Raw genomic sequence first — 12,873 nt, 5'->3', positions numbered from 1 at the left:
GAATAGGAACACACCCAAATATTTATGAGCAAACACTTCTGTAAGAGGATCCAACATCTTTTTTATGTGCATTAATTGTTTATAAAAACCGCTGATCTCCTGTGTCCCCTGGAAAAAACACATTTTCATGTACTTTCAGCATGGCAATTTCTGAGGTCTTGGAATCAAACCATTCCTATTTGCAAGCCTTGGTACAAAACTGAGCAAGCTGTATGTGGGATGTTTGGAGGGCTGGAGCTGGCTGGTTTGCTTTGGACTCTTCCCTTTACCTCTTAAGGCCAGGAGCACCTGGGTCACAATTCTGTACTAACTAAACCAGATCTTTCCTCCAACATATATGGTCGTAACGTCCAGTAAGGAATCTATTAAATGGTTTATGGCAGGTCACATGCACAAGTAAGGTCACTTCTCAGACAAAAAATGTGTGCCATTTGGAGGCTGGCACAGGTGTCCCATAACTGCATAAAACACACCAGAATAAAATGAACTTCACTAAGAAAAGCCCCAGTGGCAATTGTTTTAACAAACTGAACTTACTTCTCAGACAATTGTATACATGATTAATCATCCACAAATAGACATTTAAAATGTGATATTCAGTAGCTGTTTGCACTGCACAGAGAAACACGTAATTGTATTGTCAAGATGGAATAAGAGATTAGCACACATTTTTTAAATGTGCGGATGTATATACAATACTTGCCAAATTATCTGAGGTAATGTGGCTTGTTCCACAAACAAACGAGATGGGTTTACATAAAGTGTTTTACCTTTACTGTAAATAAGTTACTGTATGGCAACATCTTTAAGGAAAACTCTTCAACTAATGACTTTACTTAATGAATAATTTCTGCTTTACTTAAGACAGATTCTTTTCTTGCACCGATTCTCAGTTATGCGATGCAAGGATAAAATAACACCCCCATCTGAAAAGATACCAAGAAGAATGTCAGTTTTTAAAGACAAAAATAACCCCCCAAAACTTTGCCTTGGGCAAATCCAGTTTCTGCAAAGTAATATCCTGAAAAAAGTACTGAGAGTATTTGTAGTTGAAATATCTGTTTGATAGTCTTTCTGAAGACAATCATTTAAAAACATTTTTCTGTGAAGAGTTCCACACTTCCATGTCAAAATTGCCTGCAAAAGCAAAGACATTTCTACTGCTAAAGCCATTGGTTAACAGTCTTATTACAAGATAAACAATTAATTTCATCAGATCGTGTCATCATTAAGACTGAATACCTAACACAGACATAAAAATGTATGATGCATATAGATTTAATTTCCTTGAGAACAGCAGTTCTTCCACACATAGGTTTCTCACAGAAAGGGTGACTGGTCACTACATATCTCTGTATTTTACAGAATTAAGTGACCCATAAATTAATTCAGATGAATTATGTGTTACTAGAACAATGTTAAAGGCTAGAATTATTTAATGTCCTATAATCTGAGAGTTCCAAAATCCACTATAAGCTGACAAAAATAACACTTAGCATCAGATACTGTCACAGGAACAAAATGCACAGAAAAAGAAGCAAGTATGGATGAGAGCTGTTGCTCCTTAAGCAAGACGTTCTGCCTGTCTTGTTGGAAGTTGTGCGATTTCTTGGATTGGTGGTCTGTAAAATATAGTTCTCTGTCCTGTTACAGTTCTCTATTCTGTTGTGCAAAACCCAGCAAAACAAAATGTGTACCTAAACTTCATGAAGCTGTCTGCTTTGGTATATCAAAACTGAACAGTTTTTAATATCCATAGAGGCAGCTTTTCCCCATTAATGCACATACACACTCATCCTACTGACAGCACAGATAAAAGGAATGATGACATCTTAATGGAAATCTAAGCATCTTGTTTACCAAGTTAATTTACTCATAGATATCTTCTCAAGCAATCAGATACACAAAACGCACATTATCCATCTCACAGTCCTTGTACAAATAAAATTAAAATATCATACTAAACTGTAGAGGTTGAACCTTAATTTCTTCACCTATTAACACTATCAGAAGCTCATTCATTAAGCTCTATCAGAAACTGAAGAAGCACGTTACCTGAATTGGGTATTGCGTCAGTCTCATGGGCCCAACTTGTACTTCTGTAGTAGAAGCCTGCTAAAGAAGAGAAATATTTTTTTCAGTCTGGTTCTTAACAAGATAGCATTTTACATACAAAAATTAAAGATCAAACAGAACCATGAAAGATGCTTAAAGGCACATTGGCACATGCATAGCAGCCTTAATTTAGTTGCTCTGAAGTGTATCTTACGTTATCATATTTACCAAATTCCTATTTTTGTTTTACTTGCCTTTAAGTTAAAAACTGTAGGGTTTTAAATAAGGAAGCAAGAAGTGCACACTTCCTTTTCTCTCTTTCCCCAACAGAGTATTTTGGTTACATAGAAGGACTTGGTTTTGCTGAAGGCTACAGAAAGCTACTTAAATCTGGCCAAAAGTTATTCATGTATGTAGTACAGAACTTGTACTAAAGGTCTTGTGACATACCATAAATAATAATGTTTTAATAGGCTTGATTAGGAAAGAAGTGAATTTTCAGTTAAGGGAACTTGTTTGGGTTGCAGATTTAAAGTTGTTTTCCAGAACCACAGCCTTTAGTTTTCAGGTAAAAATATCACTACCATGTGAGCCATGACATTTTCAGAAGACATGAGAGCACATCATAATTCAAACCAACTGCAGGAAAGCCAGCAGACGTGGGCTGTGTCTGCTTTGTTTGTTATATTTCTTAGGAGTTGGACTACCTTAATACTTCTTGTGTCTTGATACATTTCAGTACACCTCTCCTGTACACTACTGATTTGTTTCACTTCAGATCATTAGCTACAGAAGGTTGTTAAGCAACAGAACAATACATATGTCCTCACACAGGTGCACATACTTAACGAGAAGAGTCTTGGAACCCTCAAAATGTTCATGCATAATTAGAATTAGTACCGATCCCCAAAAGGGAAGATTCTTTGCTTTCCTGGTTACCAGTTACCCCAGGTGCCCCAGGTATGAATTAAAGCAATCGCCCTGCAAGACATGTAATCTGACCAAAACCCTAATTGTAGGCAGATTCCCAGGGCCATTCCCTGTCACACAGGAATCCTGGAGCCTTATTTCTGTGGCATTTTGCTCTGTGGTGCTCATTAGGTCGAGCCTTTTATACAGGCAATACTTAATCCTTTAAAAATACATTTTTCAAAGGAATGTGTACAAACATTTAAAATGGATGAAGTTCCTAGCACTGCACACTTCTCTTTGGAGAATACAATACTGTGTTAAGCATTAACAGCCGTGCCTGCATGTGAGACACTGGTATTATGTATAGCTACAATGGGCACGTTGGACTTTCATGCACCACTGCGCATTGATTCTTCTCAGCCCAGCGACGTACGTCAGAAGGTGGTAACGGGCAGTCCTCCAAAAGATTAAACTACAAAGCCTGCCACTGTTTTCCAAAGCAAAAACTGCCCCCAATATAAGTGCAGTTAACCTCTCCTTTTCTCACAGAAAAGCTTCACTTCCCACTTGAGCTCCTGCTGTAGCAGAATGTAGCTTAGTGCCAGTAAGCACATCTGAACAGGAATGGAAGTTAGCACCCATCATCAACCATGAGTTAAGAGTAAGTTAAAGAAACAATTCTCTGAAACCTCACAAACCCTCTTCCCCCTAACCATAAAAGAAAAACAGCACATTGTCCTTCCAATGGTATAAAATAGGAAACTCTTAAATAAATCTTCTATAATTACATCCTTTGATTACAAAAAAATGTTCTGAAGTAACCTCATTAGACAAACCTGTAAGACTATACAACAGACTTCAGTCAGTCTCAGATCAAAAGTTTATTTTTTGACAGTACATAGCTCAAACAGTTTCAGAATATGTGCATCAAGAACCTGAGATTCTTCAACAAGAGAAGAAGAGACACATCCAAGTATGTTCAGACAGAGATATTTATTTTATTATCCATTTATTAATGCCAGGGAAATATTAGGGAACTCACATTATAAATTAATGCCTTCCACTTACACTTCAGAGGATATCCAGCATTAGTCACTCTGTATTTTCAAAAACGGAGCAACTGTGTACAAGACATAGATCAATGCAGGCAAGTCTATCAAATCCTTTACAGAGATAATTTTATAGATTAGCCACTTTTCTTATCCTGTTTATTTTAAAACAGCAACAAAATAATCCTCTCACTCGGACTCTGACTCAGATTTTTCTCCTGGCTGCTTTGTGTCAGCCTTGAACAGAAGGACTAAAAATCAGGGTATCTCTCTCTCTCTTCCTCCCCTCCTTCCAGTTTCAGGGTGTTCCTGCCTTTGCTGACAGCAGGAAAGCTAGGTGAAAATTAGAAAATCTAAGATCCCTGATGTAGGTGAACTTGTCCCTGTCCTGCTCAGTGCATACATGATAGGGTCAGAACCACACAAGGATGCAGAATAGGTGTTGTTATACCTGAAAGATTGCCATGTATAGTCTTTAAGTCTCTAAAATACTCAACTTCATTACTTATATAATGCATGGAAACAGATGGAACTGTCAAATTAAGACTGGTAATGAACCTGAGTATGGAAAGGAAAAATAAACCTTCCCATTAGATACAGCAAAAATTATGTCTGACACCTTCCTTTCTGGTTTTTACCTTCTGAGTCTTGTTTTACACCTGAATCAGACCCTTGGATTTATACGCCAAATTGCTGTGCCTGTAAGTGACTGACTCACCTTTCTCCTTCAAAATTCAGCTACAGGAGGCTGCAAAAATAATGACATGTGTGCCTGGCCTTCACAAGTGTCCTACAGATCTCCTACTAGTCTGAAGGAGCTAATTCCACATCTTCTGAACTCCCAGAAGAGTCAGACCATGTGGACATTGCGTATTAGTGATACCATGACCATACCTCTGTTCATTTCCTCACTTAAGTGAATATCACATCACTGATGATTTCCAATTTAAATAAAGCTCTCATTATTTGACTGACTGCCAGGAAGGACTGCTAATAGATCTGCAACCTAAATCAATTAGTGTAGTAGCTCATAATAGACTTTTCTGGTAAAACATGTAGAGACAAGTCTGATTCCAAAGAGGCCAGTGAGAAAATCCCCAATTTCAGTGAGCAGAGGAACAGACACTGTGTTGAAAGCAAATAAATAACAAAAGCTTAAAAAAGTGAAAACTTTTTTTTAAACATTTATAACTGCCCAATATTATTTTCAGTATCATTATAATCTCCTAAAGAATATTGACAGGAATCAGCTATGAAACAAATAACAAGACAAAGTCAATGGCACTTTCTTAGCTCTTATGCTTTTGTGTAAATCAGTGATCATCAATTATCTTGCTATCATAGGAGTGCCATTAAGCAAAATGCACTTACTACTTCATTGAATTTTCACCTTTCTAAATCACCAGTACAAAAATCTTTACCCCCTCATGGCTGCAGACTTACAGCCCTTGCAGCTCATGAATCATCAATAATTACCAACACGCCACTGTAATTAGTGTTGACTAATTAGTACAGCAAGATCTTCTTGCATAATTCTGTGCTGCTTCAGAGCAACAACAGCAGCTAGAGCCAACCAAGCAGTGAAGCAAAGGCATTGGTGAGCTCAGCCTCCTGAAAAGGCTCAGGATGGATGTGGCAGTTAAGAAGCAGCACACAGATGCCAAGGTCCCTTTGGATACCCGTTAGGCCTGGAGTTCCCTTTCACTAGTACATCCCTTCCTTTACCTTTGCAGTATGTTTTCAGACTTCTGTCCCTTTGGTTTTGCAAGCAGGTAAGAGGAATCTCTTTCTGACCCAGCTTTCATCACTTGTGTTCCCCTGGCCAGATTTCCCCATCTTTGCCAGGGCTCCTTTGCACTTCTCTCCAGCTCAGTTTCCTCTATCCAGTCTGTGAGGACTGACACCTCAGCCTGTCCCTTGGCTATTACCATTTCCATCAAATATTTTTAACCTCAAGTCCCTTTGCTTTTTGTTTTTGCCTGGCCAAACTGCAATCCACAACCATGTGTGACCTCAGCACTGGCCTTAGTCTTGCAAGACTCCCCTTATGAGACAGCACCAGGAGCTGTTCTCCAACTCCCTCCAAGAGCTGAAGTCTTCCACTTCTGCCTGCTATAGCACAACAGACCAAGGTGCCCAGCTGCTCTTCCACTGTTCAGCAAAGTTGCAATCCTCTGCTCTTCCCTTTCTCTTGTCTTGTCTTCCTTAGTGGAACTATATCCCAATCTTTCTCCTCTTTTGTTTTTTATCACTTCTGGTCCGCTCAGCTCCAATCCCCTGGCATTTTTGTATAGTTTAATGCTCAGCCACTCTTTCTCTGTTTGGAGTCTCCCCCATGTTTCTTTGCCAGCTTCGACTGTTACAGAGAGTATCACTTGACCTGTTTAGCAATTTGTGTTTAGAAAGAAGAGGCAGATTTACAGGAGAAAACTGAAGAGCTCTTTTCACCTTTGAGTCAAAAGGCTCCTAAATGATAAGTTGGCAAAGGCTGGGAGACTAAGTAGGATGAATCACTCCTATAGTACATATTCATGCTGCTGGAGACTTGGTCCTGAGCTAGATGGTTTTTGGCCTGACCTCCCTGGCTTTTTCAGACACTAGCTTTCCCTACCTCACTCATTTGACTGACTGCCTCTTTATCCTCTCCACCCACCAGTACAGCTACTGTCAAAACTCTCTTTCAGGAAGCACTGCTCTCTGCCACCTCTGTTGTCAAATTCTGTTGGGTTTTGTGGTTGTTGGTTGAGTTTTTTTCCTGTCAAATTCTCCTTGCTCTGGTTTCCAGCTGACTTTTCCATCTGCTTCCCCAGCCACCCGTGTCCTTCGTTTTCCTCACCCCCACTAGAGGGCTGCCAACTCACTCTGCTCCTCAAGCTACTCCCCTCATTCCAGCTAGCTGCCACTTCTCCAAGGAGTCCAGAGGAGCATTATATAATTGGATAGCTCAACTCTGAAGTTAATGCAAGGTCACTCTATTTTATTTTCTGAAAACAATGATCAAACATACCACTTAAAAGAAATAACGTTTCATCGTTGCTGATGCAGCCACTGTGGTCTCTGCAAGCATCCCTAACAGAAGCCTGACCCATCAGATACAAAGGAACTGGTAAAAAACACTCATATGCATTTTGGAGTGGTGGCCTGTTGACAACATGGGTGACAACACACACTGGGGCATGCAGCATGGAAACACTTCCTCCACAGATAATACACTGGACCCCAAATCCACAAGACATGTAGGTTTGGTGAGCTCTGCTGTACTTTGTATCTGCATGTAGCTCAAAGGCAGAGTTCACAAACCTGCATCTGGTCCTTCCACCTCTCAAAAGCAAGCAGAATTGGGATGAGGCCATCTTGGTGCCCCCATTTAAAGCTATGTCACTGTACACAAGAGAATTAAAAATTTGCTAGGGAGTGGAATGAAGTCAGGAGGAAGAAGAGCCCTTTCTTCCATGACTTTCATCTCTGGACAATGAAATCAGGCTCCTGTTGCATGCTCTCACCCATGACCTCTGAGCTCCTTTTCTGCAGTGGCCTGTGTCTGAAAAGGAGCCTTAAGCTCTTTCTTTCCTGCCTCCTTCTTTCCCACCAACCTCACCTTCACCTGGTGGGAGAGCACTCATTTGGGAGAGAAGCATTTGAAACTAAGCATGGCTAGGCATAGAATATCATACATCAGATCCTCCAGCCCACTGCAGTCCTGCATTTCTCCTGTCTTCTGAACACCAGCCTGACTGGGTCCCTCAGGGGACCTGTCATAGAGATGGCCCTGGCTGCAAACTCCGCATATTCTTCAGTGTGAGCCATGTGCCAAGACCTCATATCTTAGTAGAGCCAAGATTGGCAGCAGCCCTTGAAACAAGCAGAAGTCTTCATAAAAACTTCAAAGTAAGGATCAAATGCCTAAAGTTGAATTTCTGTGAATTACAGTGCTGATAACATATTGAATGTTTAAATTGGGTTTTTTTGTGTGTGTGTTTGGTTCTCAGAGTCTGCTTCTACAACTGCTTCTGCACAAAGCTGAAAAGATGTCTCAGAATCACCTTCAGGAAGAGATGTTAAGATTTCTGTCTTTCTTTGTTCATTTTCATTCCTCTCTATATGGTTTCCTGGCTTGTGTTTCAAATAAGAAATCAAAAAATAAGTAGTATAAACCACTGATCTGTTTCTTCTCTATTTCTCACTCCTTTTTTCCTGTCCAGAGCTTAAGTCATACATTTTTAAGGAACTAGAGTCAGCAGCTATAGTATAATCTCGCTGTGTCCATTTAAAATCAGTGATAAGAAAAGAAAAGCAAACAAGTGGGATGCAGGCAAACCTCTGAAAGACATGGGGAAGAGAGAGGGGAACTGCTAAAGGCAGTTAGCACCAACAGGTCACAATTAATGGACCATCCCATAGAAAACAAAAACTGAGAAAGAAGTACCTGTGTCAAGCTGATAGAGATTTTAGACAACTTCTTGAACAAGCAAGCTGTCATTTGTAAAATAATCCAATGAGCTCCAATATAATAAATGTGTACCTCATATAAAATGATAACTGAAGAAAGATTAATTTTAGGACTTTTTACATTCTGTTCACAGTTTGGTAGCAGCTTCCTTGTGAATACATAATCAAAATTGGACAATAGAATAAACAAGCAAAAAAAGACACTAGTTCAGCCATTGCAGTGCTGCATTTGGAACGCAAACTACCATTGTTGAGCAGTCCTCAAACCTGCTCACAGCAGCAGCTACTTTGAGACCTTTCATGGCTACAAAAGGCTCAGAAACCCTCAGTCCATACAGGGTAGTCCACACCCTTTTTATTTCTATAATTTGCATAATAGGGCTTTCAGCGGCATCTGGAAGCAGTCCTGTAGTTCGCACACAGTTTCTCACCACACAGATTTTTCTTACACGAATTCAAAGATCACAATCTACTGCTAGGACCACTGCCAAAATTCTGGTTCTTGATGTCAACACAGAATAAATTTGGTGTCCAAGATATGGTCAGTTGAACACCTTTAAATAGGGTGTTCCTTAGTAAGACCCCAAAAATCTGTAGGGAGATTTCCAAACATATTCACACATTCTTTTTAAAAATCATATGAGGAACAATCAAAAATTGGTCAGATCAACCAATCTGGGCCCAACATCCTGTCTTTGGAAGTAGCCAAAAGCAGATGGAAAGCTGAAAATGCAAAACCAGGGCGAGCATAGTGACACTCTCCCTTACATGCCCTAAGCTTGATGCTTATAGGTCCTCTCAGGTTATGCTTTTCTGCTCACAAAGCAGCAGGGCATACAAATTGAGATCATCCCTTTCTCCACTGACCATGTACAGTGTTGCAAAACTCACAGCACAGGGAAACTTCCTCCCCTTCCCCCAGATAGTCAGAACCTGAATAATAAGAAGAGCCTGGCCAATGGCTTGAGATGCTTAGTGAAACACCAATGAACAAGGAATCGCAAAACTTTTGGCTGGAATGGACCACTGAAGGCCATCTAGTCCCTCCAAGTGGTGCTATTGCAATGCTTGATCAAGTCAGTCATGGCTTTGCCCATCCCTTTTCAGCATGGCTGCTGCTCAGGCAACCACATTCCAGCCTGTACTGACAAGAGAGGAATTAAAATCCATTTACTGGATTAGTGCTTTAATTTCTAAACTGTTGTGTTCTTAGATCTGTGGAAAGAAAACCAACTATAGAATGCATCAAGTTAATTTTGAATACTTTTGACTTTGTCAACAGAAGTTTTTCTGAAAGTATATTTATTTTGTTAGCACACAGATTTCACTTCACTAAGTATGCATGACAGGTAAGTTATGTTAATGTCCTTGCAGTGTGAAGAGCTAAGGGGAAAACAAACTTTTCAAACATCCATCAAAGTAACTAGAATCTGTCCAGACTTATGGATCTTGGCATGGTGGGACTTCTTTCTGTAAATCCATCCTTCATTACTGTCCATTCTCAACTTTGCGGGAGCATGAGTCGCACACATTACTGAGGAATACAATCAAATCTCTTTACATCAGCTTTAGGGAAAAACACATCAACTGAGACTGAGCTGTTTCAAAAATACATGCACTGGCATCTGGGAGAGAGCAAAATCCAAGACTATAGACACAGAAGGACATAAAAATTAATCTTATTTTCATCTTTGTATATTAAGGTAGTCAAAAAAGCAACCAATGTCAGGATAGGAACAAAGATCCAAATAAAACAACTGTATGATATACCATGTAAATTTTTTGTGAACCCACACTTTCAATGTTGTACACAATGTTTTGTTTTCCTTGAGATAAGTTGCCCAGAACTAGAAAAATTAAAGAGAAAGCAACAAGAATAATCATGGTATTTCAAGAAATTTTTGAATAACTAAAAAGACTAGGCTGCTTCTTCCATGAAGAGAGATACCTAAGGAACTCAATAGGCATCTATGAAATCAGGAGTGGCATAGAGAAGAACGAAGAATGACTCACCAAGAGTATTCCCAATACAAGAAATATGATGCTTGCACTTAGAGCAGACCACTGGAAGGGGCACTGTTAAAAAAGCAGTTGAACAAAACTTACCACAGGTAGGCCCCGTGCTGCTGCAAAACACATCAGTAGGAACATAACCTCAACTCACAAGCCCTTCAGCTACAAGTTAAAAGAGGCCCAGGGAGCAATCCCTCTCTGCCTGCCCTCTTTTCTCTCTGTTGCCTAAGGCTCCTTGCACTTGTCCAAGACAACAGGCAGACAGACTTATGGTTCAATACAGCAGATCAATTCTTGGGCATGGCTATTAAAATTGATAGAAAAACCCCAAGAAGTGAGTTTCAGTACTGGAAATTTCAGGTAATATGGTCACAGAAATATGAATAAAAACAGCCAGAATATAATATTGCAGCAAGATACTAGCTAAATAATCATGATAGTCTTCCATCACCTCTCGGCCTAAGCAAATACTTGTAGCTTGTGAAGCATACTGCCAGTCTGCAATCAAGCAATCATTTTAAAATTTAAAATTTGCTTTGCTTTCCAAACACTGAATAAGAAAAAGCATCTGGAAGTTACCTGCACACACCTGAGTTACCTGCATGCTCAATTTTTTTATCACTACTCTTCCAGTAGTAGATTACCTGAAATATGTAGTTGTCTTATGTCTGTTTAGCCTAAACTACCTAGCGTTTTACTGAAAACAAACTAAGATTATGCTCCTCAATAATCTGAGAGCAATCAGAAGCAGCACCTGAAATCCTGGTGTGCAAGTGCACATGCATTACCTATGGATTCTACTACAAAGGTTAAAAGGAGAAAAAACCTTTTTGACCCAAGGTCTGTGCTGTGGTGTCGTGGTTTGATGCTGGACAAATGCCAGGCACCCACAAAAGATACTCACTCACCCTCCCCTGCTACAGCTGGAAAGAGGAGAGGAAATTTCATGAAGGGTTTATGAGATGAGATAAGGACTGGGAGAAAACACTCCAAGAGGAAAACAGGCTCAACTTAAAGTTACAAAATGAATTCATTACTATCAAAATCAGAGCAGGATAATGAGAAGTAAAATAAGCCCTTAAAATCACCTCTTTTCCCCATCTCCTCCTTCCTTCCCACTGACAGTGCAGGGAGACAGGGGTTGAGGTTTTGGTCAGTTTGTCACCTGAGAGCTCCTTCTGCTGCACAGGGAGAGAAGTCCTTCCCCTGCTGCACCATGGGGTCCTTCCCACAGGAGACAGTTCTCCATGAACTTTGTGGGTCCGTCTCACAAGCAGCAGTTCACCCAAAACCACTACAATGTGAGCTCCTCCCATGGCAGACAGTCCTCCCAAAACTGCTGCAGTGTTCACTTGTTCACAGGGTGCAATCCTCCAAGGACAGGCTGCTCCAGCTCGGAATCAGGGGCTCCCACTCTCCACTGAGTTTCCCACTGGAACACAGACTCCTCCAGGCATGCACCTGCTCCAGCATGGACACTTCCCTCCTGGGCTGTGAGTGGATCTCTGCATCCCCCATGGACCCCATGGGCTGCAGGGGCACAGCTGCTCCACCATGGTCTTCACCATGGCCTGCAGAGGAAACTCAGCTCTGGTGCCTGGAGCACCTCCTGCCCCTCCTTCTTCACTGACCTTGGTGTCTCCATGTTCTTTCCCTCACTTGTTCTCACCTCCTCTTCTCCGGCTGGAATTAAAACTGCGTCCCTACCTTTGATTTGTTCTTGAATATGTTATCACAGAGGCATAATCAACCTCCCTAATTGGCCGAGCCTTGTCCATCTTCAGAGCCACCAGGAATTGGCTCTGCCAGATATAGTGGAAGCTTCTGGATGATTCTCACAGAAGACACATCTGTGGTCCCCTGCTACCAAAAAGCAGGCTGTGTAAAACCAACACATGTGGTTTTGTTCTCCCATTTCTCCGATCCTATTCACTGTAGATACTGCTGGCTTTCAACATCAGCCCCAGGCTGCAGTGGTTACCAGGCTGCTTCTTTGGAGATGCATGATGGACGTCACCATTAGAGCTTTGGCTTTGCATCACCTCCTCTTACTTCTTGTCTTGGGTGGGCATTGCTGGAGGGAATTTTTCCTGATTCAAAGAGGTCTGTTGCTATCTTCTTTTGCCAGCTACTATAAGCCACCTACATACTATCTCAGCCTAAAACCTCTATAAAATACTATATTCCTCTTGCTGGAACAAAGAAGAAAAAAAGCCAAAAAAACCCCAACAGAACCCAGAACAAGTATGTTCTGATGAGAGTGAGTCATTTATTGAAGTTTTCTGAATTGTCTTGCACTTAGAAAAAACTCAGCATTGAACTTTGATCTACATTTTATGAAAATACCAAAATAAGCTCCAATAAAGAACAGGGTATTGTACATAGAGAACAGGTA

At 40.6% G+C, this 12,873-nt stretch overlaps 1 protein-coding gene across 2 annotated transcripts in view; it reads right to left on the bottom strand.

Annotated features, from left to right (window-relative positions):
• Positions 1 to 12,873, bottom strand: part of PDE8B (phosphodiesterase 8B) — a 77,741-nt gene that overhangs the window by 39,561 nt on the left and 25,307 nt on the right. For both annotated transcript variants that reach the window (XM_085042988.1, XM_085042987.1), the window contains exon 2: positions 2,056 to 2,115. In XM_085042988.1, the coding sequence (XP_084899114.1) occupies positions 2,056 to 2,115 (60 nt within the window). The remainder of the gene's footprint in view (positions 1 to 2,055; positions 2,116 to 12,873) is intronic.

The sequence above is a fragment of the Lichenostomus cassidix genome, chromosome Z (assembly GCF_008360975.1).
Source record: "Lichenostomus cassidix isolate B80296 chromosome Z, HeHo_3.0, whole genome shotgun sequence".
Lineage (NCBI taxonomy): Eukaryota > Metazoa > Chordata > Aves > Passeriformes > Meliphagidae > Lichenostomus > Lichenostomus cassidix.
Note: the sequence above shows the minus strand (reverse complement) of the source record. Positions and strands in the feature narration are given on the sequence as shown.